General features: G+C 39.9%; 1 protein-coding gene across 1 annotated transcript in view; it reads left to right on the plus strand.

Annotated features, from left to right (window-relative positions):
* Positions 1-456: 456 nt before the first annotated feature.
* SDK1 (sidekick cell adhesion molecule 1) overlaps positions 457-26,123 on the plus strand; it is a gene marked incomplete at its 5' end in the record, with an annotated part of 212,530 nt that continues 186,863 nt past the window's right edge. Inside the window, one exon of the mRNA XM_009890061.1 lies at positions 457-590. Within this exon, the coding sequence (XP_009888363.1) occupies positions 457-590 (134 nt within the window). The remainder of the gene's footprint in view (positions 591-26,123) is intronic.

Consider the following 26,123-nt stretch of genomic DNA (forward strand, 5'->3'; position numbering starts at 1 on the left):
TGTTGTTATTCCCTGAGTGTCGGTCTCTGACAGGATAGCTTTCACTTGTGGAGAAGGCTTTCAATAAAACTGATTTTGCGGCATACTGATGTTTTCCAGGACTGTCATCCCATAACGATGGAGTTTACAGGCTATTGGTCTCTGTTGTCATCTGCCATTTCTTGTGTAACTACTTATTGCCATTTAAACTGTTCTAGTTTCATATGTTGTAGCTTTCTGCGTGTCGCCATAAACATCTTACACAATCTAACCAGAGAAAAGGCCTAGAGGCATCAAGGATCTTACGTATTACTTTGTGAATTATATTGAAATCGGGCTGGGTTTGGTTCCCCAACACCTTGGTTTAGATGATCAATGAATATTGTAGCAGTCTGTCAAATCTGAAGTGTTGGCCAATTTTTGCCTAGTGGGTACCATTCTTCTGGTTTCAGCGTGATCTTTCTCTTTCCTAAATAGAGCCATCACACTGGAGAATCAGTTGGTCATCCTCTCCACGTCGGTGACGGATGCAGGAGGCTACTATGTCCAGGCAGTCAACGAAAAGAACGGGGAGAACAAGACAAGTCCGTTTATTCATCTCAGCGTAGCAAGTGAGTATCCGAATGCCGGAAAACCTGCTGTCGTACTGAGGCTGCGGGCAGTATTCACAGAAGTCTGCCCTCATAAAGAGCCTTGCTTAACACAGCATTGGATCTTTAAAGGAGGTCAACTTTTCCTGAGGTTTTTTGGGAGCGTGTTGAACTCCGTGTGCAATAAGAGGGACCTAAGAGAGTATATGCCCTCAACAAATTACCCTCAAAGCCTTTTGCCTGCTGGTTTATTTTGTGCAAGGCAGGTACATGATGATATCCCTTGCTGTTTGTTGTGAAGTCGTGATCGTAATTTCTTTTTAATGCAGGGGTTTATAACGTATTGTTTTCCATTGCGCGTGAGTAAACAAGTCACTCTTCTGAGTGCAATTTTATTAATGAGTCTGTTCCCAGTCTATGCCATTATTTTTACCTGGAGTTATCGCAGAGTCCCAGGGAACATGCATTTCATTGTTATTACTTATTATTTTACATTGCGCAAATTGTATTAACACCTACCATTACAGAGGCGTTCCGTGAGCAGATTTTACAGCATAGGGGAGGGAAAAGCAGCAGAGCCCTGGGGTCAGGAAGATGACTGCACATGGAATGTATGAACATACGCATTCGGCAAAAATATGCACGTGTAAACTATTGTAAAACATTTACTAAATGTTTGTATGAAAAATGAATATTCTAAACATGTAGAATGGTTTGACTCCTTTTCTGAAGGCATTTGGTAAAGGTGTTTTTGGTGAAGGTGTGTTTAATGTAGCAGCGAGGTAGGGAGCGTGTTAGCCCGTTGTGTGTGTGGTTGTAGAGCCAAGGCAGAGGTGACTGGGTGAATTGCTGATGACAGTAGCAGCTTTGCTTATGGTTTGGGCTGCTAGAAGATGCAAGACACTCGGCTCTAGATCAGTTGACGTGATGAGATGCCCAAGATCTCTTGATCTTGGATACCATTAGATTTGAGACGGTCCCTGTGTCTCATTTCCTTACGATAGCGAAACCTGGGAAGTCTGAGTTTCTGGGATGGGAAATCTGTCAAATTGCTTTTGGAAATACACTTGCGTTTGTTCATCAAAAACATTAGGTTCCTGTGAAACATTTAGTTTCTAAGAAAATACGATTTCTCTGCTGAAATTCCTAATCGGATTTCAAGGAAAGCTGTCCCTGCACAAACGACGGAAGCGGTGTTAGTGGGAGCGGAGGGCACCGGGGGCAGAAGCCGTATGGTAATGGACAGCAGCAGAGACAAACCTGTGTTTTCTTCCCAGATGTGTTTATAAACTAAATGAACTTCTCAGGGGTTTGTTTTATGTGTATCTTTCTGAAGTGGAAATAATATTCCAAATCCACTTGTGAATTCTGGCTGTACTGTGGCATGTAGATTGTAAACATTATTATTTCTGACAGTATAAAGAGGTTTGCTAACACATTAGTAATTCCATTTTTAAAGCAAATTTGTATTGTTTGTATTATGTGACCAATAATGTACTTCCCACTTTAATTTCATATCTTAATTAATGCTAGAAATAGTCTGTGATCATGCATGCATAACAAGTGCTATGCAAAGCAGAAGGTAATACGGGCATATGGAAAAGAAAACACTTGAAAATGCGTACAGACTTGGTACAGTGAATGCAAAGTCTGTCTGGAATGTGAAAAATAGGGAAGATTAAATGGATAAAAGAAAATGAAGAATGAGGCAAGATGGAAAGCCAAAAGCGGATGGCTTTGTTAAAATGAATATTAGCCAATGAGGTTTTTAAACTGTTGTCTCGGTATCCGGGGTTATTAATGCTACGTGTGTGCTGAAGAAAGGCACTGGCTGTAAGGCACGACAGCGCCAGCAAAGGAACCGAGATTAACACGGCCATTCTGAACTTTCATCTGGGGAAGAAACATATGTGATACATCAGATAGAAATGAATAAACCTTTTTGGTCCAGTAACAGAAAATAATCAGACAAAAATATAGTCCTGAAGCAATATGCAGAGAATGGTTGCAGAAAAATTATGTGTTTTAGAAGAGTAATATAGAATTCCAACAAGTGCTTGGAAACAGGTTGTTAAATGTGCATCCAGGTAGGGAAGATATCACATTGAATTATTGCTGTCTGAACCTTATCAGATGTTAAGAGTGATGGCGCTTGTCATTTTCCATTAGGACATGTATAAAATTTAAAAACAGTTTAATCAAAGTCAAATAAACCACAAGTAAAGTGGAACATCCAATCTCCGTACAAGGAGATTATATATTAATTATTGACTACAACCTTGCTACATGACTCAGCATGCATATTGCCACTTTTATTGAGGGCAAAAGGGGAAAAAAAAAACAAAACCACCCAACCACCAGATAATTCCCAGGACAGTCATCCACTGAGAACAGTGTTAGATATGCATAGCTTGTTATTCCTTGAAGGATATCGGTGTCAGACTTGCTCCAGCCTGTAGGAAAAGCACATTTGCAGAGTCAGTCTAACGGCTGAGAAAGCTGTAAGCTGCCCTGTTCTGGCCCGAAATACATGACTGACAGTAGGAGAAAGCTATAGCCCTGAGCTAAGCAGAGATGAGTTATAGGACCTTCTATTGCAGACTAAAGTCAATGCCTTCAGTTGTGGCTGAAAGTAAATGGAGTTTGAGCGACATCTGGAAAATATACTAAACCATCTGTCAATTAATAACTGTATTTAATACGTGTTGAATAAGAAAATCTGAGGATGTTGAATGTGTTTCAAAAATACAGTCTAAAAGCCCCAATCACGATGAATTCTCTCATACGTGTCTGAGTATTAAAGGTAACGAGATTTTGTTTCTTGTCAGTCTAACCTATAGCTCAGTGAGTCCCAAGCAGCATGAAGAAGATATCCCCCCTGTTGTCCCCTGATTGCAAACCCAATGCACGGCAGTGGGAAAACAGCTCCAGAAGAAAGCCTTCTAGCTTGTCAGCGTTTGGGTTTGCTTTTCCCTGTGTTCTGAGGTTGGTCAGACATTGAAAACATAGGCATGAAAATGCCCGTGTTTAATGAAAATTAACAGATCTTTAGGACATCTTGGTGTGTTCAAGTATGTACCCATCGTGCATTACTGTGTGACCGTTCAATCTGTAAATGTGCTTTGCAGGAAAGATGTGTTAGCCAACAGATATGGTCACCCCTGGGAAGATCCAAATACTTGAGCGGTGTTTTTGCCTTAACAGCTGAGTCGCAGGCTTGGTTAAACACTGGTGTTCTGCATGCCTGCCCTCAAAAACCATGGGTCTTATTTGGGTGACCCAGACTTTCAAATTGGTTAAGCTCACAGCATGAGGTCCAGCCCAACTGTGCTTGAAAACAATGGTCGTTTCTTTCAAGTGGACATATTTCTACTGATTTTGAGCGGATTAGATCATTCCGGAGGTGACAGGCTCCGGTGAAATAAAAATGATGTTTAACAGGCAGTGTATTGGGGATAACGTCACATCTGAAATTAGCATGAGATGTCATAAATTAGTCCTAAATTTAACATGTCTTAAAATCGGTTGAACTGTATACTGAGCTAATAAAAATCTTGCTTTTTTAAAACTTTTTTTTTTCTTTAAACCATATGTCCCAGCTTTCATGTAAATAACACCAAATTTTGGCTAGGAAAATCAGAAAGTCTGAAAGTCAAGATTTTGGCAACAGAAATAGTGACAAAACTCTGTTTGCTTTTTGACTCAAATACATCGCTTACTCCCTGTGGAAAATTCATTATTGCTGTTTTGGAGGATTTGAGTATTAACTCAGTTGCTGGAACTTCCCAACTCAAACAGAGAGGTGTGAGAGAATCTATCACTGAGCTGTCACGAGCTGCTTAGGTGTAAATGTTACTTTTCAATAAAAACCAATTGGGAAATCCTTAATGTTCTTTCCTGTTTCCACCTATTCAACAATAATTTGATGATAATATCTTAAACCAATCCTTAATTCTTTAGGCTTTTGCTTTCATGTCTGTTCTCCTGCAGATAGCCGTGCACTGCGGCACAGATGGTCGGGCCTCTTCCCAAAGACTCTGGCTTGTCGGGGGGATAAAGTGACGTTCTTTTGATCTTACCAGTGTTGGCAGGACACTTAAGATCGAAGTGTTCATTAAAGTAAGGCCATCGTAAAACTCTTGTTTTCTTAAAGGCCGTACTGTGTGTATCAGCTAAATTTCTCTGAAACTCTGCACCAAACCTCTTCTGGGGGAAAAAAAAAACAAAACAGCCAAACCACAAACAAAAAAACCAACAAAACAAATAAACATAAAATAATGATCCATGGTACTTTGCTGTGGGCTGTGCCATTGATGCATGAAGGTGGTTTTGGGGGGAAAAGAGGAGCAGGGCTGTTAAGAGCTGTTTAATGAAACTGTCAGGGTTTCTGGTGTGTAAGTCAAGAGCTTAAGCAGTGGTGGGGGGGGTTTTGAGGGAGGGGGGGAATTCATTGGGAGCTTTTTATTACTGTAAGGCCCTGGCTGAGGGGCTTACCGCATCGTACACAATGCCTGTCCTTGTACAATAAAGCACAATGCCTGTACTTTGTTACGTGACAACATGGCAAAGAGTGGGGTGCCTCTTCAGAAGAAGTTTCCAAAGCTCTACTGAGATTTTCCTGTTATTAACTTCAGTGCAACGCTGTCGATGTGAGCACCGTTGGCTCAGTCTTAGAAACTTTTAACAGTATGCACTGCTGTTTCCGAGGTTAGTCTGAAGTATTTTATGAAAAATTTGAGAGCGTCCCCCAGTAAGTGATTTAAATGGCAAGTTTGCAAAAGGTGGGTATGTGTAAGCTGTTCTGACAGCTCAGATGCTCCTGCTTCAATTGGTTTTGCAGCGCTAATCATCTGGAACTGCAATTCGGGGCCTTGCTTCTGGACCTTCTTGTTAAGCTGTGAAATATTGAGATGCATGTCGCTTCAATAGATTTATTAGTAAATTAGATAGTCTCCAGACCTATTCATAACACCAGGAGATAGAGTGTTCTGCAGACTGACGTCTTTTTCTGATGCGGGCTTTGTAAAAACAGAAAACAAGATTGATGAAAATTTTAAAAACCTTGCCAGCCAGCATTTCTGAAGAGTCAAAGATAATAAAGCCAATTATCATTTAATGAAGATAAATTTTTCCCTTGAGCACTGGCAATGCTTAAAAAAAACCCCAAACCAACAACAAAAAAAAAAGTTGGGGACTGAAAATTAAACTCCTGGCTTGGTTGCATTGCAATTAATTTAAAATACGAGAATGTCATGTTGTTCTGCCCAGCTTCCGCTTGCAACATGAAGAATTTTGTTCTGTTCCAGCAGACGTTGACAGGAGGCTAAATAGGCCCTGTTTGTCTCTGGTCGGTGCCTATTTTGTTCTTCAATTTAATGTATCAAAACATAAATTTTACAGAAGGGAAGAGTCCCATTTCAGACTTGCAGGGTACTGATTTTGCACTAGAAGTTTTTCTTTGTTCATTTTTCTGTTATAAAGAAAGGCTCTCATGATAGCACAAGATGTTTAGGTCACTTTCAGTGTCTGTAAAAATGAAATATCCTTTATGTTGTTAGGAAAGAAAGCGGTGGAAAAGCGCCATATTACCTGTCGGTGTATTTGGTAGAATATTACTTTTGACATCCTTTTGTCAGGTTTGTTAAGAAGATAAGTTTTCAGAAGACTCTGAGCAGACGTTTTCCTCTCTGGAAGAGAGCATTTCACTAACATAATTTTTCATATTAACCATCAAGGTTTGTTCAAGTCAGCAGATGTTGAGGATCCTTCATGGATATGTTTGAAGCATACTGCTGCATGAATTTTTCATAGCTGGTTCCACCTTTCAGGTGTAGGCAGGAGGGGGGGAAAAAAAAGGAATGGGCTGACACCCCCAGGGAACAGATATTTCTATTCTGAGGTGAAATTCACAGGAGCTCTATAGACCTGTCAAACTGGTTTTAGTTCATGCCATGGGAATTCACTTGGCTTAGCCTCTCTGGGTCAGTGCTGTTGAGGTGAAATTAGTGCTTCAATGCTGCTTTTCCCCTTTTTTTTTTTTTTTTTGGTGGGGAATGACAGGGAGTATGGGATGAAATAAAATTGCATTTCTGCGCTGTGATTGTAGCGTATGTGCCTGAGGTTCTGACCAAATACGGAGGAAATCTGACGTAGCACAGCTCAGCCCTTTGTGCACTGGTTTTTAAGTTACTCTTTGAAATAATGACATTTCTTTCCCACGTTCTTCACAGGCTCTGCTTTCTCTGTGTCAAGCAGAATTTCTAGGCAGGGGACACCGGTGGCTGTGCCATGGGTGGTTCCATGAGTAAATGTGGGCCTTTCGCTGTGATGGTCATCTAACATTCTTTTGTTATCCAAAATGTTAATTTGAAGGAGACTGTGGAAGTGTTCAGGATTTAAAACTGAACCTCAAGGATAAATTCTCTGTAAATGCCATTTTTAATGCCGTGGAAAAATACTGTCTTGATACTTTCTCTTCAGTTGTAGCTCTACTCTGCTCTAATACTAAAGGGCATAAATTTTTAAATGGGGATCTTTTGTTTCTTATTATTTTGAGAACAGATTGAGTTTGAGAACAGATTGAGCACAACTTAACCATGCTTTTGAGATATATATTTTTAAGTCAAATGCATTTTAGTAACAATTATAACTATAACAAAAAGGACTAAATTGAGTCAGCGTTAAAAATTTGGTTTTGATATATTGGGACAAATGTTAATTTAAGCTTTACCCCAAGGTAGGAATTTCAGTGGAGGCTGATATTCTCGAGGGTTTACCCTACTGCAAAAGGATACTGTATTGCAGCGTAGAATCACTTTATGTGCCTTACAAAGAAATAACACATGACGTTCAGGGTTTATCAGCATTCATGGACTCCAGATGCCATTGCTGGGTTGGGGTTTTTGGTTGGTTGGTTTTTGTGGTTTTATTTTTTTTTTTTTTTTGGTAAAGCTTCAGACAGATCTTTTCCATAATTCTCTATCTTTCTTCTGAAAAGAAAACTTCCCTAACTTTTAACTGTAGTGATATAGAAGGAAATGTGTAGTTAAAATGTTAGATTGGTAAACTGCAGGAACAATAAAGAGAAGCCAGAAAAACTCTGTGGCAGCTTGAGCTTTTCCTTGGCTTTACCCAAATATTCTATTAGTGCTCTTTCTGATAAATAGCAAAAATATTGGTTGGTCTCCAATTCCTTCTTCCTCTGGATTATTTTTGATAATACTAATTGCCACACATGGTGCACTTCTGCATCTGCGGCAGCCTCTGTCCCAGGCAAGTCCTCTGCTAGTGGTTTTTGCAATGGAAAGATAATAAAATAAACTTTCTGTAATATTTGTTTCAATCTTACTGTTGAAGAGAACTTAAGGAGCCAAAATCAGCATAAAGCATATTTAAATATCTGGCACTTAATTTTTACCATGTTGCATCAACAAATGTAATAAAGCTTTAACTATGTGGTTTATAGAAAGAATAGTTACTTCTTTGTCTCCCAAACGCGACGATAGAACCCGGTTGTTACGGTGGCTCTCGGCTAGCTGGGGGGGCTGCGGAAACGCAACGGAACTGGGTGTGTGTTCCTTCAGCATATGTACATACATTATGCATACTGCTCTGAAAAGATGGCAAATGCTGAAGTTTCTAAATTCTAATTCATTATTTTAACATAGCTTCTGGTTACACATGTCTGTGTATAAGTTTTGGGGGTTTATGTCTGTACGAGGTCTGGAATACATACACACGCGCTCGCTCGCTCTCAAAATGCTGGTTTGTCTCTTAAACCCCTTTATTTATATCTGACACATGCAATTAATCTCTCCCTATCTCTAATCACTTTTGCTGTTACATTCATCGGAGTGATTTGTATCCTATCTCTGTCACTGCTCCGTAATTGATATGTGGAGATAAGAGATTCTTAGAGGACACAAACAAGGAAAAGAGAAAATTGAATTTACCTTGCAATCATTTTATAAAATGTGACATACATCAATTATACATGCCATCCAGGAAAATGCCATCTTGAACAAACTGTGATGATTTGTTGGAAGACCAACATAAGAGAAATGCCAGAAAACTTTTCTGTCCAGAAAAGTATTGCTAGTTAAACAGACAGACTTTGCAATCTCCCTGATTCACCTACAATTTTTTAAAATAATACTGCAAAATTTACAAAGAAAGTATCGTTTTTTGATCAGTGTTTTTCTTGTCAGTCTTGTACTAACACGCTAGCGTGGAATAAGATGAAAGGAAGCTGCTGAAATAAACATTGTTTTGATCAGACATAAAAAGATGATGTTGGTTACTCAAGATTGAATCATCTTTCATCAGCAAAAATGGTAAAATTGATAGTACAGTCCAATTCCAACTTAACTGCATTCTACCATGAAAATATTTCTCTTTAGTTTCTCTTTTCTATTTCATTGCAGTGAGAAGTCAACTCATTTTCTCACTCTTGTTTAAATACTTTGTGCTCATGATCAGTTTTAATTGTTGACGTGAGGGTAGTAGTTCCTGTCCATAATTGTAAATTTAAGTAGTACTTTGGGATCTTTGAAAAGCTTTTTAATGTGTACTGATAATACTACAAAAATTAATATCTAGTGTATAGATATTTTAAATAATATGGTAACAGTAATAGAAATCATAAAGCTCAGAAGATTTAAGCAACATCTAATCTTGGCCACGTCCTGGGGCTGTAGAACTTGCAAACAATCATTTTCCCTAGAACTGTTTATTTCTTCGTTATCACGTATGCCCAAGATAAACTGTACCTTCCAAAATCTTCCAGAGGAGACAGACGTATAGGGATCTGTAGGCATTTGTAAAGGGCTTTGTGTTCCAGTTTATGTAAGTATCATAATTCTGAAGCTTTAAAAGGAATAGCGACTGGAGACTCGCGTATCAGTTCGCCCCTTTTGATCTCTGAGGAGTCCCGCTCTGCCGTGCCGTACTCCCGCACTAGTCAAAGTTGCAGACTTGGAATCTTTTGCTTTGTTTCCCATCTTTACAAAGCTGCATGTATTTTAAGTATAATTTTCATTTATTTAAAGTTGCTAAACCTTACTGAAGGTGCTTTTTACCAAGAAAGTAAGAATCTGTAATGTACTGAAGGGAGCTTTAGCTTAAACATGCTATTTTAAGAAAAAAAAAAATCATAGAGAAAAGCATCTGTGTAATATATGGCTGTGACAGCTTTGTACTGTTGCGGATGAGACGGGGTGTCCTGGCTGGGCTGTCAACAGGAGGGTTAGAAGATACAAAGCTCTTGCCTAGGAGAATAGTGAGGAGCGTGTTATGTCTTATGGATTGGATAAACTTGCAGTATGTAATTTTATTTTTTTATTCATAGGAGTAGGACTTATTCTTCAATTTAGAAAATAACTGATTTAGGAACTATTTGATGGTGTTCTTTAAACTGGCATTGTGTTAGGCAAGCTTGAAATGTCTTATAAACAATATAGATATAATAAATACGCTGAAAACAGGTGTTTAATAAAGTAACTTTTGCACTGAGTTACTGCAAAAGCTTAAATAAGTCCTTAAGATTTTATTCCACACGCTAAAGGTCTGCATGGGAGAACCCCTCCAGCATATTTACAAAAACCAATTTTCATCTCAAGCTTTCAGAAACATATGGTTGCTTGAGAGTTATAATTTTTAAAACTCTTCATATTAAAGATGTTTTTAATTGCTTCTCAATGTACATCACGGACCAGGAAAATTGAATAAGGATAGAAACCCCTCACGTGTCTGTGTCATTGTTCTGCCAGAGAGACGTGATTTGTCTGAGTAATTCCAAAAGCGCCCACGATAGCCTGCGTGTGACCAGAACTGAAAAAACAGGGATTACAACTGCAGCCCGAGCAGTGGAGAGGCAGGACGTGCAAGATTCTCGGTCATCTGTAAAACTTTAAATGTTCGTCTTTGTATAGAAACATTATGACAAGGCATTTAATTTGATTTGTTATTGTTTTATTCAATAGAAAAGATGAAAGTTACTTATTTATACACTGCCCAACTAGGTTCTCTTTTTGAAATTGGCTAACGAATTTTCCCTTTAATGTTGGAAACCTTTTTAGATTTGAGTAAGGACTTGCCATGAATTTTAAAATAATATAAAATAATTGGACCTTCCTTCTCCGCTTGTAATAGGAAGAGAAACTCAGGCGTGATTACAACCTGGGTCGCTTCACCTGATGTACGTAGGGGCTGCATCGATTTCTTGTCCACTTGGTTGTACCGTGGGAGCTGTAAATTGCCAATCCGGGATGTTCGTTATCCTTTGGTTTTGTACTACTTAGTTTTGCGTATCGTCATTTGCATCTGGGGAGTGGTTAGATGTCAGAGTAATCCAAGTTCTGACTTTTTTCCCCGACAGACTGTGCTGTAAGGTGATAGAAACACCGATTTCTTTTCATGTCCAGACTACCGTCTACACTTTAAAGTCCCTTAAAAGTAATCCGTAATCCAAAACTCAGCCTTTTTATGGTTGATAAATCATTTTAGTGATGGGATGTGGGCAAAAAAGTTACAACTCCTATAATCTGGGAGAACATCATTGATGAATAGTGTGTCTTTAAAGGACTGTAAACTTTCTGTGACAAAAATGAAGGAACGCAGCAGCCGGAAAGGCTCAGATGATGTCCGAGTCTCCAAGGCCCTGTTCGTGCACAATTTTTAATAAAAATTGTCTGGCTATATTTGCTGTTAAATATGTTTGCAAGCTGAGAACAAGGAGCTTAGTACTGTTGCGCGTAGGGAAGGTACTGCAGCGGACAGCCTATTGCACGCAGAGGGAGAGGCGAGAGAAGTCATGCGGGGAGGGGGTTTTCTTTCCCGCTTACTCCTTATGCCCTCAGAAGGATAAAAAGGAAAGCTTGCTTATTTACTCCATGTTGGCTGTATTTCGATCCGCTCTACAAGTCCATGCGCTCATAAACCTGACTTAGTAAAGACAGCAAAGGCTTAAAAAGCCGACAATGTTGTATCTTCTGCAAATACAGGGAAAGAAACTGCACACCCAGTGCTGCCTTCACCCATCCTTGTGGCATTATCCCATCACCGAGAGCGATACTGTCAAAGCTATTAAAGAAAGTAATTGGTAGCGAGTGATTAAAATTGCAGATGGCCTTTTCAAGGTGATTATGACTATTAAATCAAGTCTGTAAAAGCTAGCTAAAAAGGCCCATGAAACTGAGAAGTGAATATGCTGTGGATAATTGCATAAAAAAGGGATCTCGCAGGCATGCTATGCGCATCCGACCCCCCCACCAATCAACCAACCGACCAACCAAAAAACCCCAAGCAGCAAAATAATTCAAGTGGACCTATTGTATCAAAGGAGGTGGAACTAAATATCTGCCTTTTTAGGCTGTAAATCCCTCTGCGCAGAGAACTTAATTGCATCTCGCTCCTCTTTGTAGAGGATGCCGCGCCGGGTCCGTGGCTGTCGCCATTGAGCAGCGATAGGTCTGCAAAGTCCCCTATGCCGTGCGGTGCCATGTCATTAACAGGGATCTTTTCCTGTTCTTTTCCAATTGTAAGTGATTATGACAAATGTTCCTTTCCACATCAGCCTGGAACAAGGCCAAGAATTACTGGGGAGTGACTTAATTTCGTTTGGTGAACTTTATCTCACAAAGCAAAGGTTATATGGGAATTTTTTTTTTTAATTTTTTTTTAGCTGAAAAATCCAAGGTTTGTTCCATAATTTAAAATGGAAACTTGAGATGCAAACAAAGATAACGGTACAGAAAACTGAAAAATAAATGTCTTCATTTTGAGCCCTGCTTGCTTACATGTATATTTTAATAGGAGTACAGAGAGCTTTCACAGATGTCTAAATAGCTTGTGAACATAGAGCCTGAGGGATTGTCGTCTTGTGCATATTGTGATTATAGACTCATCACTTTCGGTCCGATTTCATGCTTACAAATAGAAGAATTTTGTATGGCTGCTTATACTTCAGTGTATTATTATTGTCTTGATCTCAAACCTCATGCTGACCTATCTAATCTGTTCTTAAATTATAAAACACTATGGGATTTACTGTGAAGATTTATATAAATGTATTTTGCAATTATTGTTTATTACCTTTGGTGTGACAGGAATCGTTTGTTTAATCATTTGAGGAGCTTTTTCCCCTTCAGACAATATTTCTGCTTACCTGAGTTCTGTGGTCATTGTGAAGTTAGTGGTTTTGTTGAATATTGATTATTCATCTAGATTAATACTAGTTCACTTATGGATATTCCCGTGGTAAATCTGATAGAGAATTCTGCTTATTCCACTGCAGTGACACTTATTTCTAACCATATTGGCTTAGGAACTGGTCTGTGGCCTCCTTGACAAAAACAGTTGTACTATGCAAGTGTTTTAAAAAAGCTGTTCTAAAAATATACTCACAGGTTTATTACTGGTTCATTGCTAGTGAGTGCAGCAGGCGTGTTTTTAAGGGATGGGTGGTCTAAACAGATGCTCAGCACTTCCCTTTAACCGCGGAAAGACAAGTTCCCCCTTGCAATGCACATAGACAATACCCAAGAACTTACGAGGAATTTAAAAAAAGAAAAAAAAAAATCAAAGCAAAGAGTTAGAATATGACTGCATTACGTTTTTCCGCCCTCAAGACATGTAAATTTTAACTCTTCAAGAAGTGTCTTGTATGAAATATAAGCACAGTAAATGTGGCAGACTGTTGAAAATGGAAAGCATCTGGATAGAATTTGGATTAGCCATTGCCAATTTGCTTTTTGGAAAGGATATTGATCACTTTATTTTTTTTTTAGATGATTGATACAGTGTTTTGCAACTTTGCAGGGCTGGGATGTTTTGAATGCTGGTACTACTGGCCGTGTGGTCAGCGAGCGCAAAGCCTGCCGCTTTGAGGAGGGGAGGAAAGCTGCCTTTAATTAAACCCTGCCTGACAGACCTGGGATGTTGGTTGATGAAGAGGGCAATTTGTACTTCAGAGGCTAATGAGGAGAAATATTAAGAAATCTAGCAGACCTTCTTGGACTTCATAGTGACTGCTGGATTCTGATCTTGAGCGTAATGCAGAATTTATTTGGAAAAAATGAGTGTGGGATGGTTACACATTTTTGTTGTAGCTTGTGATGGTGCTGGTACTGTGCCATTACCAGAGCTGCAGAATTAGTCCGCTGGGCTAATTGCTGAAGGGTTTTCTCATCGTTTAAAGACGGGAAAAAAAGCTGTGTAGTTTTAAAAATCCACAGATAAATCTTTTTTTTTTTTTTTTTAACAAGATTGTTACAAATGCTTTCAAAGGGTGTTTGTGATGGAAGAAGTGACAGAGCTCTAATTAGTGTGGCAGCATGAGTCGCTGTAGCCAATGTGCGCCCAAAGGAGAGGGGTGAAAGAACACTGTTTCTCTGGAGTTCGTGGCCGGCAGAGGCAGGTGGATAGTGGTTTTCTTGGTACATTCTTCCACTGCACATACCAGAGAAGGTGCACTTAATTTTGTCAAAATATTTCTGAACTGTGAAACTTGAAAAATACAAGTTAGGAATTTAGTGTGAATAATGGCCAAGCTGTTTTCCTGCGAGCCGTAACTATATTTTGCTACTTTTAAAGCAATAAAGCTATTTGCTGGAAAAGGAGACTGTGTTTCAAGTAGAGGTTTACGAAGTCAGCTGAAAGGACTTTATTGCGATCTTTAAAAGATTGGGTTCTACCGAGTCGGTTATCCTGTTCTTGGTTTTGGCTGAATCGCGTCATTCATTTCAGCTTTGCTTCATGATGTTGCAAACAACTTTGATGACTTCTCAGTATCTTAGTACAGTGTTTGCATGTGCTTCATGACACAGTACGCAGTGGAACGGGAGCTGGGAAACTCATTTGTGTGTTAATGCTGAAGATACTTTGTTTGTCATAAATGCTTATCCTTAACCGGGTGGTATGTTTTTAAATATTCAGCAGAAGTGAATATGATTTACCTAAGTAATTCTGATGTAAAAGTTTGTCAGTCATGTCTTTGAATAAGAATTTTCAAAAGTAAGTTTAACCTTCACAGTGCAGCATGAACTGTGTGATTTATAGCAAGTTTGGTGAAGGAATGCAAATCGCAAACCCGACTGCGCTGATGACCCTTCTGACTCCAGAAGAAATGGTCTTTGGAAGAACACTGGTCTCTAATCAAATCCCTCCGCGATTTAGCTCATTTTAGCATCCTATTATGTTTTTCAGAGGTAGCTATTGAAAAAAAAAGGGGGGGAGGGGATACAGTTATTCAGTTACTCTAGACAGTGTGTGGTACAGAATAGGACACTTTGTGGAACGTGGCAGCTTTTGGAAGATATGACAGAAGCGCCCCTTCTTTTTAAGGGTACAGTGGTGGTGTTTTAAGTGGCCTCCACATCCTTAACTGGAGCGGGCTTGTGGTTAGAATGAGGTAAAGGTGAGCTGAATTGAACAGTCCCTCCAGAGGCAGGAGAGGCTGGCATCAGAGTTGTCTCATGCTTACTCTGCCTTCGCCAGCTCAGCCAGCGGAGGAGCGGCCTTGCCTGGAGACGCAGAGATGTTCCTTCGGACCAGCCCTCAGTGCCAGCGTCTCTCCTTTGCATCCCTGATCACCACGGTGACTTTAAAAATCCATGTTTTGGCAAGGAATCCTGGGTAGCAGTCTCTGGAAACGTGCAGAGCTCACCAAAACTGCGTGATAGGTGATATGAAATCTCACGGAAAAGTGCCGATGCCGCCGGAGGGACGGAGCGCAGGTGCCTTGGCAGGCGTCGCTTCCCGCGGGCTGCAGAGCGCGGTTCGAGGAGTTTTGCAGGAGATGGGGACAGTTTTTGTTGACTTGTTTGCTTTTTGAGAATGTGTCTCATGCAATCCATTCAGAAATTACGCAGGAAGCTTAGGAAAGAATAAGAAGCGTCTGTAAGTCACAGCAGGTTACTATTGTAAGTAATTCTCATTTTGCTCTGATTTTACCAAACAGAGTTTTGAAAACAACATAACCAAGTTGTTTATGCAGTTAAGGATTTATGGGAATGTGGTTCTCGTTCACAAGGGGAGTGTGTGTGTGAATTCTTTTTTACAATATCCCACCATGATCCTGAAGTAATTCAGAGATTGATTTGTAAAACATTCTGAATCAATTAAGGCTTTAATCAGCAAGCGGCAAACTTCAGATGGCTTGTGGACTAATTTTACCATCTCCCATCAACATGAACCTAAGCTGGAAAAAGAAAACAATTAAGGGGATGTAATTATCTGTCCTGATTACTGAATTAGAAGAGTTTGTGTTTATTCCATCGCTATGTAAAAGGAGAAATCTGCTTTGAAAAATAATTTGGGACAGCTACTAAATTGCCGAGGGTTTGCAGGGTGTGAGGTAGACGTTTGCTAGGACGGTTTTGGAAGAGGTTTGTCATCAACAACCGTCACACAAGTGCTGTGTACCGAGCCGTGGAGGCTGTTGCCTGCCCGCTCTGTAGTGTACCGAGCAAGATCTCGGACTGAAAGTATTTTTCCTCCCTGTGCTTACAGTGAGGTTGGATTTTCAAGGCAGAGTCTCATCTGCAGCTACTCACCCAAGAATATATCTGGTGCTTCTATCTAGTGACCACAAAAAAATCTTGCTGTTTCTAGAAGCCAGGAATTACCGTCTAAGTTGCCAGATGATGACAACCTGTATAAAAGCAGGGAGAGAAAAGCATCTCTGCGTGAGCAAACAAATGGTCTCGTCATCCTCTGGTGGTGTCTTCCTGCTGCTGAGTGGGGTTGCCTTCAGTTACTGGTATTTTGCTTGACTTAAAATGAGAATAGCCTATAGAAATGTACCAAACTTATGACATAATTCTTTCTCAAACCAGATTTTTAGGTTTGGTAGGATTTTTATTTTCAGCTTAGCAGAGGGATAAATACAGATTTATGACAGACCCTTACTTACCCTTTGTACCATCCCAGATCTGATCAGAATCCACAAATTGCTTAAAACCTCTCATAAACCCCCGGCTTACAACACTAGTGTAATTTTGATTTGAATATTTAGCAGAATGTTAATCCTGATGTATTTAGCTGCCACTCTGAAGGATTGTTGCTGCATTCTGTGCAAAGTTCAGAATAAATGCCCAGAACTCCGGTGAATTATAGGTCAATGACAGTAATTGGTAGGAAAAGTAAACAAGAAACCTTAGTAGTATCCAGCCGGAGTGATACCTCTATTTTTTTTATTAATGAGCAGTAAACAAGCTTGTCACCAATCACTGATTTTGAAAAATGTGCCATATAACTTACTGCTATAAACGGTATAACTTCTACATAGCGTATGTGTCTCTTGGTAGGACTGGGTTTATTAAATACTGTTGAACAAAGTTTTCAGTCAAATGAGATTAAAACTGTCTCCTCAAGAAAACTGAGCTTTATTTAAGCAGGAAGAGATAAGGCTGCCTCATCCACATTTACTTTAGAGAAGGCTGATTTTATAGTGGTGGTGATACTCAATTAATGGCTTAGTATATTTTGAAACTTAAGTTATGTTATTATGAAATAATATAAAAGTAGAGTCACAGTACAAATATAAATTACATCCTATCTGTTAGAACACACTTGTGTAAAGGCCCAACCAGTCTCTCATTTACACAGTATCAGGTAAATTAGAGTTTAATAGTATTGTAATTTATGCAGATTTAATAAATATATTTGACTTTCGGAGCAATAAAATGGGTTATGGCACTATCATAAAGGTAATTATTACTGGTGGTGTTTGCTGCATTTCGTTTTTAAATTAAGAAAATCCATAATGATAGGTATGTTTGAGAGAAATACATGATGGTCCCCGGGGACCCTTAATTGAGCGCTCTCAACTCAGGACCGAGTGCTAGCGGGGCTGACGGGGTATGTTGCTTCTGGCAGGATCTTCCACGAACACCACCTTCCTCTTCAGAGACACGAAGTAACTGTACTTCCGTTATTTGCCTTTGTTACCTAGCCTGGCTAGAGGAATAAGTAATTTTTTTGCAAGGATAAGTCTTTGGAGACATTCAGGTTGCCAAAGCCAGCCCAGGGCAGGAATGGGGAAAATGACTGACTTGTTCTGAGGGTGTACTCTGAAGAGAGAGATATTTCTGTAGGTAGAAGAAATGACAACCTGCTTTACTCCGGCTGTGCGAGCTTACGGAGTGCAGCAGGACAGATAATCATCGGTGTGGGGTTTCCTTGTACAGCTTCACAAAATCTAACAGAGCGCTTGTTTAAAACTGGGAATTTGTTGCATTTGTGGAATGCTGTGTGGAGTACTGAAAACGCGAAGATAAGGCCGTGGGCATATCTCTGGGCTTACATAAACACATCCCACAAAGACAACTTTGGTGAGCAGGAGACTGGAGAGAACAACAAATCACAGAGGAAAACAGGAGTGCCAAAACAAAGGTGTACTCTTATCTGCAAGAATGTACAAGATAGTTTAAATTATTTTAAACTCATCTGAGGCATTAAGCGGTCTTGACATGTTGTGTATCTGCTCACTGTGCACCCTGAGGTCTATCTGGGCAGAGATTTCTCGATGTATTTCAAGGACTAACCCAATTTGGCATCTACAATACAGATGTGCTTTGTTCTCGGGCAACTTGAGCGAGATGGGTGTCAGCATGGTTTTGTCAACGGTATCGTGACCAATTATGAAGGTATCATGGGCACACTGTGAGAAGAGAGTCAGCGGTTTGTGGCTGTGGTAACATTCCTATTTTAGTGTCATCCAAAACCCTTGTGTGGTGTTGCAATATTCAGATAAATATGTTGCAGTGGAATTGTTCTGTGAAGAAGGTAGTTCATGTTATTGCAGCAGTCTTCCACGCAGGTTCTTAATATAGGAAATACAGTGGCTGGGGAATCTTATTTTTTAAATAATTCAATTTCTCTAGGGAGGTATCCATTGTGTGGTTTTTGGGGGGCTATTGACCTGGAATTCTTATTGATCACGATTATCTTTACAATATCCCCCCAAATTCTTCTTTGTTCTCATAGTTATCACTTCACACAGAATTCTGAAATTATTCATGGGAAGGATCTATTTGAGAAGGTTGGCCACGGTAGTGTGTCACACAGACTGAAGTGTGGAGGGAGAAGACGTCTGCATGGGATCAGGAAAAGTCTAGAGCACGTATATTTTGAGGAAGAGAGTAAATTGCAGTAGGCAATGAACTGATGGGAGGCAGGGGTCTTCTCCTGCCAGAGCTAGCGTCCTCTCCTGTGTTGATGGACAGAGAGCATTTTGGACAAATGTCATATCAAGAGATGCAAGAACAAGTTTCTCGGAGAAAGAAGCTTAGGAAGACTGCTTTTCTAATGACTTGGGAAAAAGAACAGTCTGCAGTCTGCTCCTCTGGTAACCAAAGGGCAAATAAATGTTAAATCTGATTTCCCCCAGAGAAAATGAGCAGATTATTGAGAATGAGGAGTATGTGCAGAGTTACTACCTCACCCGCCTAAATAGTATTAATACTACAGACTTTTCTTACCATGACTATCACAAAGTTTCTTTATTTACTAGCTGGGTCATGATGTATGTTAGCAGACATCTTGTCTACAGGAAATCCAGCTGGTCGCCCTTCTCTTTCCTCTTTTCTCCTGCTACATGCTAAAGGTCAGAAGAAAAGCAGCAGTGGGAATTCTTGCTGCCAGCACAAGATGCTCTTGACTCTGTCTGCATCAGTACCACAGACTTTAATTTCCTTTACACTGAACTAAGGTTAGGCTCACTTAAAGGTCACTCTCTGTGCAATAGGGTTTGTTTTGTTTTGCCATTTGTTTTATTTATTGAAAACAGCATCTTTCCTGAGAAGCAAAGTTGTTTTCCCTGCTACTACCTCCCCTCTTCTTAAGTTGCTTTTGAAAGGTGTTTCATTACTTGCTAAGCTGTAAAGTGATTTTTCTGATAGTGATGATATCAACTTGTAAAATCTTTGAGCTGGGAGCATTTTTATCTTATAACTGCAGCAGTGCTTGTTGCATAAAGAGATGGTGACGTTTAGAATTGACCTTGCCCTTATTAACTCCAGTTTTGACACAACCCTGAAATTATCCTGTTATCTTTGTCAGCTCCATCAGATTCTGGAGATAAAGTCCACCGTACGTTGGATGTGACCAATGCTCTCATCATACTGTTTTCTTTGGAAAGTCAAAAGTTTTGTTTTATCAGATAATGCCAGAAAAATAATTTAAAAATCTTTCACTTCCAGTTGAGGGAGGTTTTATTCTAAAACTGACCAGAACTTCCTGTCTCGTAACCATGACAACGTCATCTGTAGAAAAATATGTGCTGCTAAAAGGCTATCTAGTCCTCTTGGCATCCATGTACAACCCTGGCAAGACAGTGAGAAGCCGAAGCCATGGTTTGTCTTACGCCACCTTTGGTACCTGGATCCTCAGTGGCTGTTAGAAAAAACTCACTCTCCATCCGCGCACAGGAAGATGTAGTTCCAAAGAGACCACTTCCAGAGCCAGAGAGTTCTGTGAAGGTTTGAGGTCGGAGATCTGGAGCTATCTTTAGCAATAGGTATAGGAGAATTTCTCTGGTGAGTCTCCTTCCTCCTTCCTGTTTGCCGACCCCCCTCAAAACCTGTGGATTTTTCTGTTGTTTGCTTGTTTGGATCATACTAGGTGTTACCCAAGGTAAAATGTATAGGTTCTTGATTATGAAGGAAAAAAAAGCAGAAATGAAAGGGATTCAAATGTGGGCTTCTTCATGCAGCAAAATCACCTGGGGAATAGCTGGGACCAACAGAATGTGACAGCCTTAGGATGAGTCGGTTTATTGGGTGATGGAGTTCTCCTCTGGGCAGGCGTGGGAGGATTTTGTTAGATATTGGTCGTCTTATGTAATTTGCTAAATGTGTGTATAGCTCCAGATGGTTGGATTTAAAAATAAAATTAATTATCTTTGCACACTTTTAAAGTCCCCTGTTACTAGCCAGGTATATCCAAAGCATTATATGGAGAATAATTGATGGGCTGCTAGGAAGTAAAGGGAAATAAATTAATTTTAAGGGTTCTCCTTGCTCAATAAAACACTGGAGAAGCTTTGAGTCCACAAGAATTGTCAAATATTTTGGATGGTTTTTTTTGTAAAAAGGAGCTTATTTAGGGCCAAATGATATTGTTTGTATTCTGCTTTCTGATATAAAAGTAAAGTACCCTGAAAACTATATCTGGCAGGAAAAATGTGGCCTGGTGTTAAAATGATGTCTGGTGATGTGAAAGAGCCTTGTCGCAATGATAGGTTTGGCTTAGAGATCATATTGTTAAAAGCTCGAATCCACCCATGTCTGACCCTTTTTTATGTTGTAATAAATACTGGGTGCTGGTGAGAAGGCTCTCCTCACGCCACCCATTTTGAAAATATTTAAATGGAACATAACAATGTCTCTGTATGCTCCAAAGGGAACAAAGGCAGACTTCTCTCCCACTTCATTCCAGAGAAGGCACTTCCTCCCTTCGTCCTGAGGGCCAATATTCCTTAATTAAAAATAAAATAAAAAAAACCCACAAAACAGAGCCCTATTCAACTCTTTCTTCTCAAACCAAATGCCCATAAATGAGGGATTTGTCTGCGCAAGATGTAAGCACAAAACACTGAATAGAGTTTGTAATGGTCACAGCAGAAGGTTTAAAAGGAGCGGTCCTTTGTTCCCGTGTCAGAGTAGAGAGCTATGACTCCTGTGATTTCCAACCCTTTAGTTCCATCTATTTTAACGCGGCTTTTCCTGTTACTGTGCAATTATTCCACTTGTTTTTCTTTGCCTTTGCTAGAGAAAGGCTCTGAGAGCGGAGACAAAGGTGGAGAGAAGCATGAAGTCTGTGTGTCCAGAACGTGCTTTGTTCCAGAGGCTCGGAAAGCTATCTGGGTATATCTCTAAATTGGAAAAGGACCTCACGTCCTCTGTTTGACCGCTCTGTGCCATTCCGCCTCTGTTCACACAAGTGACCGGGCTTAGTCGTCTTGTTCGGTCGATGGGTTTTGCACCGTCTTTTTTTTTTGTTTGTGGTTAATGTAGCGCGTTTCCTCCTCTTCCTCCCCCTCCCCTTGTTTAAAACAAACATTGCCATGCTTGAAGTGTTTCTCTTGCTTTTTGGAAAGTTATAGCCTGAGATGGAGCAGAGCGGTGATCTGATTAAAGTGATTAAAACTATATACAGAATGGATAATTAACCTTTGCCCTGGCTGTCATGGGGAGCTGATGCATGGAGCTGATACAGTATCTCTCCATGGCAGCAGGCGTATGCTACATGACTATATATATATATTTATTTTTTTTTTTCTAGAGAACTTTAATCGCTTGAGATAAAGAGCCAGGAGAGAGAGATCAGGGCTGTATTAATCCTCTCAATGGCTTTGTAATTTCCCCGCTATTCTGCTGCTGGTAATCAAGAAAAATAATGCTGGCTTAATCCTGGACGCCAAGGTCAATCATCCCTGAGCCTTTTGATAGCAAGGATGTCATTATGAAAAGATTTTTAATGAACGTAATTTTCCTTGCCTACTCTGGGGCTGGCAATATGTATGCGATTTCTTGTTCCTGGTGGAAGAATATTTCTTGGTTGGAGTAATAATTGGCCCATTTTGGTCATTTTCTAACAGCTGGTTAGGGCAGCAGGATTGCCACAGCAGACAGAGGCTATTTTGGAAGATGCTGGGGGAGAGAGAGTGCCACCAGCCAGTCCGGGCTTGGGCAGTAGGAAGGGAGAGGCTGTTCTGGGGAGCAGGAGGTGAACAGGAGGGCAGAAGGACTGGAACCAGTAACGGTGAAAACATCTCCCTGTTCTCATGAGGTCTTGACGTGCCGGACAGGCGCACAAACCGGAGAGAGGCTCCTGAACCCTGGAGTATGTTTTCTGGTGTGATTTCAATCTACCACAGTTTTAGTTCTCAAAAAAACCAAAAAAAAAAAACCAAAAAAACCCCAAAAACAACAAACCACCCCAAACAAAAAACCCCCAAACACTTCCAAAATATCTTCTTGCTGTTTCCAAACTAAGGTGAAAAAGCTTTTCAGCTGTTTTTTGAAAGCTGATGTTCTGAACACCTTAAAAAGCCAACGCTGTAAATAATACTGCTTACCATCACATTTAACTTAATCTTGAAAGCATTGCAGAATTAGAAATGGTGAAAGATATGTCTGTCACTGAGACTGAAGTCTAAAAGTGCTAAAAAGTCAGAGCTGACACTCATACAAAAGTTGATGTTAATAGTAGGCTCATCTCATGAGAAAGCGTATCAGCTGTATTTGTGTTTGGAGAAAAAAGCGTTAGGGAATTTTTAGTTTTCTCCCTATGGCCAACATTTCAGTCATTCCTATGAGATTATTCTGTGTTCTTGCTTATCACGTTTATGGTTGATAACATCTCAAAGTTAAGAAATGTGCACAGGATATTAACACTTCTGCCTTCTGCAAAACCAACCCTTTCTTCTGGAAGCATCTGGTAGGACTCGCTAACTTTTGACTTTGTTTTTTATTACGTTGCAATCCACATCATCCGAACCACAAAGCCTTCTATTTAAAGTCAATGGGAGTTTAAAAACCAACCAACCAAAAAAAAAACCCCAACAAACAAAAAGAAGATGCCAGGGGATGCTCCATTCCATACAGGTCCTCAGCGTGCCGGTTTCCCTCATTGCAAAATTCTTACAGCAAATTATTAAATGCAATTTAAAAAAACAAACGCGTACTAGAGCAGAACAGGATAAATCCATGTTAAGTTTTTCACTTAGTCCACTAAAAGCCGAGAATTCAGAGGAAGAGGTTTTTTATTGCACAGTTCTGTTGTGTTTAGTACTACTGCGTGAGAGTTGTTCTGCCAGTTGCCGTACCTGGGCAGACCAGTTGGCTTAGCAATTGCTGAGATACAGAATCAGGTCCATAAAATACAAGCTTTCAAGGTATAGGTGACAAACCTTTCCTCTGGAAATCTTAGAGTTTATAATATTGGTTAATTTCATTCTTTCTTAGGAGTCATTATTCAAGATACTGATTGGGATTGGGATTTAACCATTGGGTTTAGTTCAAGTGTTGTCAAGGAACTTAGATTTTCTTGAGATAATGTACATTGTTTTATCTCTGTGGTGGAAGTTTTTGGGTTGTTCCACAGCAGTCATTTTATCCAGAGGCAAGGTGAATTATGTGTTCTACAACATCTTTTTTTTTTTTTTTTTTTTCCCCCCTCTGGGAGAGAAGATGGTGTTTTGCAGCATCACAGCCAAAAAAAAAAAAAAACCAAACCCAAAAAACCAAAAAACAACCCAACAAACCCAACGAACAGTTTTTTGAGTGATATTTTGATGTGACCAAAACAAATGGTAGTTATTCTGCACAACACACTTTGAACGCAATGTTTTGTGAGTAGATAGTATTTTAAATGAACCCAATTACATAAGTAGCTGAAATATTTATATAGCCTAACTATGGCTGAGACGTAGCCCTCTTCTTTTTTTAAATAATGCACTTCTCATTGTCCATATCCTCCTATATGGGAAACTACATACTGGAAATCATTATTCTTTTTTCCACATATATATGCTTTGTAAATTTGTTTTAGAAAATGAAATGGATTTTAGCAATACTGAAGGTCTTATATATGGCACACAGTTGAAGCCCCGAACAGCATGCTGTCCTTATTTGATTTGCTGGTTTTGTTGTAGCTGCACCTTAAACTATAAAAAATGTACAAGTCCCGAACTCCAAAATCATTTCCATTGAGGTATAGAAGTTATGCTGAACAGAAATGACGGCTGCTTAGTCTGGTGTCACAATTTTGATAAATGGCAAAAAGGGGTTTAATTATTATTGTTTGATGGGAGAAAAAAAAAGTTTCTTTTATCCAAATTTCTCTGTTTAGTTATTCTCACTTTCTTCCCCTTTGAGAAGCAAATACTACTGAAAATTCGGTTACTGGTTCAGATCCCTACCTCCTGGAGGAGTTTTGCTTTAGGCCATAAATGCCAGTTGCTTGTTAATTCCCCAGAAGTTCCTCAGAAGCGCCAGGGGCCAAGGCCATCATTGCTAATCTAATTGATTTGTTTTGTTATTAAACAAAACAAAAATGTGTTACTGTTTTCCCAGGGAGTTCTCATTGCTTCCGAGGAGCGTGATGACAAGCTGTCTGAACATGGCACTGGGCAGGCAGGGATTCCTCAATAATTAATAGAGACTCAGGCAACCAGTGAGGTTTCCTCTTCTCCTTTTCAGCCTGGAATCTGGGTTATAATGAAGAAATAATGTTCCTGGAAGGGAACACTGTTGTAAAGGTAATGATGTCTGGCTAGAAATTTTTGAGGAAAAGAGATATTTCTGAAATATGAAAAATTTTGGTTGTGGCCATGTTGGAGTGAATATTAAACTGCATGAGTGAGAGAGCACTCTGCATTTGGTCTGATAATTTCTGATGCAAACTGATGAGTAGTTAAGTCTGTCATTGCTGTCTTGCCGGAATTAGGGTGGCTAAAAAAGAGCCGTGTTTATACTTAACTTCACTCAGGTGGAGGATGGGCAAACAGGAAAAATAAAGTTTTCTCTGCAGGGTTTTGTACAGGGATGTATTCTTATAACCGGTCCGGCTTCTGAGTGTTTGCAGCTGCTCTCTCTTCAGTTTCCGGTAGGGAATATAGGTCACACCAACCTGGTGATCTGAGGGGAACTAATAATCGTACAGCCGAAGGAGGGATGAGGCTGGACGGCTCCTCTGGAATCCAACCCCCTGCTAAAGCAGGTCACCCACAGCAGGTCGCACAGGACTGTGTCTGGGTGGGTTTTGAGCATCTCCAAGGATGGAGAGTCCGCAGTCTCCCTGGGCAACCTTTTGATCACGCTTTCAGTAAAAAAAAAAAAATAAAATAAATTCTTACGCTTAAACAGAACTTTTTATTTCAGTTTGTGCCCGTTGGCTCTTTCTCTACTGCTGGACACTGCTGAGAAGATCATACCAGTTTTCAGTAGTTTTCTCTGCAGCTCGTTCTGAAGACGATGGGTGAAGCTCACATTCAGAGCAGAGCGAAGCCAACGCTGTGCTTGTTTTCTTACTGTCATCACGTGCTGCAGCCTGTGCTCCCATGGCCCGGATGTTATTGGCAGCAGTCAGCACTAAAAGCAAAAAAAGAAACATAATGAGCTGTGCCCTGCAGAGTAGTTATGTTGGATAATTGCACTAATAGACACTGTGGATTTTACAAAGGCTTTTTCGGAAGAAAATATAGGGCACATTAGTGAATAAATCAATGGCAATACATTAATAGACTATGGCTCTGTTCTCCCCTCACTCAGTGAAACTACTTGATAATGACATTTTGTTCAGTATATCATTTCAAAACAATAGCGGTTTCATCACAATTGTAATGACTTTGATAAAGCGTTGCATAAATGGAAGGTTTGAAGTTTGACTATAGATGGAATTTGGGGATTTCAGTGTTGGTGGAGAAGATTCCATTAATACTGAATATCCCAACAGCAGCATGAAATTTGGATGTTTGCCATGTGAGATCGTCAACAGTACGAAGTAGATGTTCTAAACCCTCGGAAGCTGCAACAATAATAATGTAAGGGT

This window comes from Charadrius vociferus, unplaced genomic scaffold (assembly GCF_000708025.1).
Source record: "Charadrius vociferus isolate BGI_N301 unplaced genomic scaffold, ASM70802v2 scaffold18, whole genome shotgun sequence".
NCBI classification, from domain to species: Eukaryota; Metazoa; Chordata; class Aves; order Charadriiformes; family Charadriidae; genus Charadrius; species Charadrius vociferus.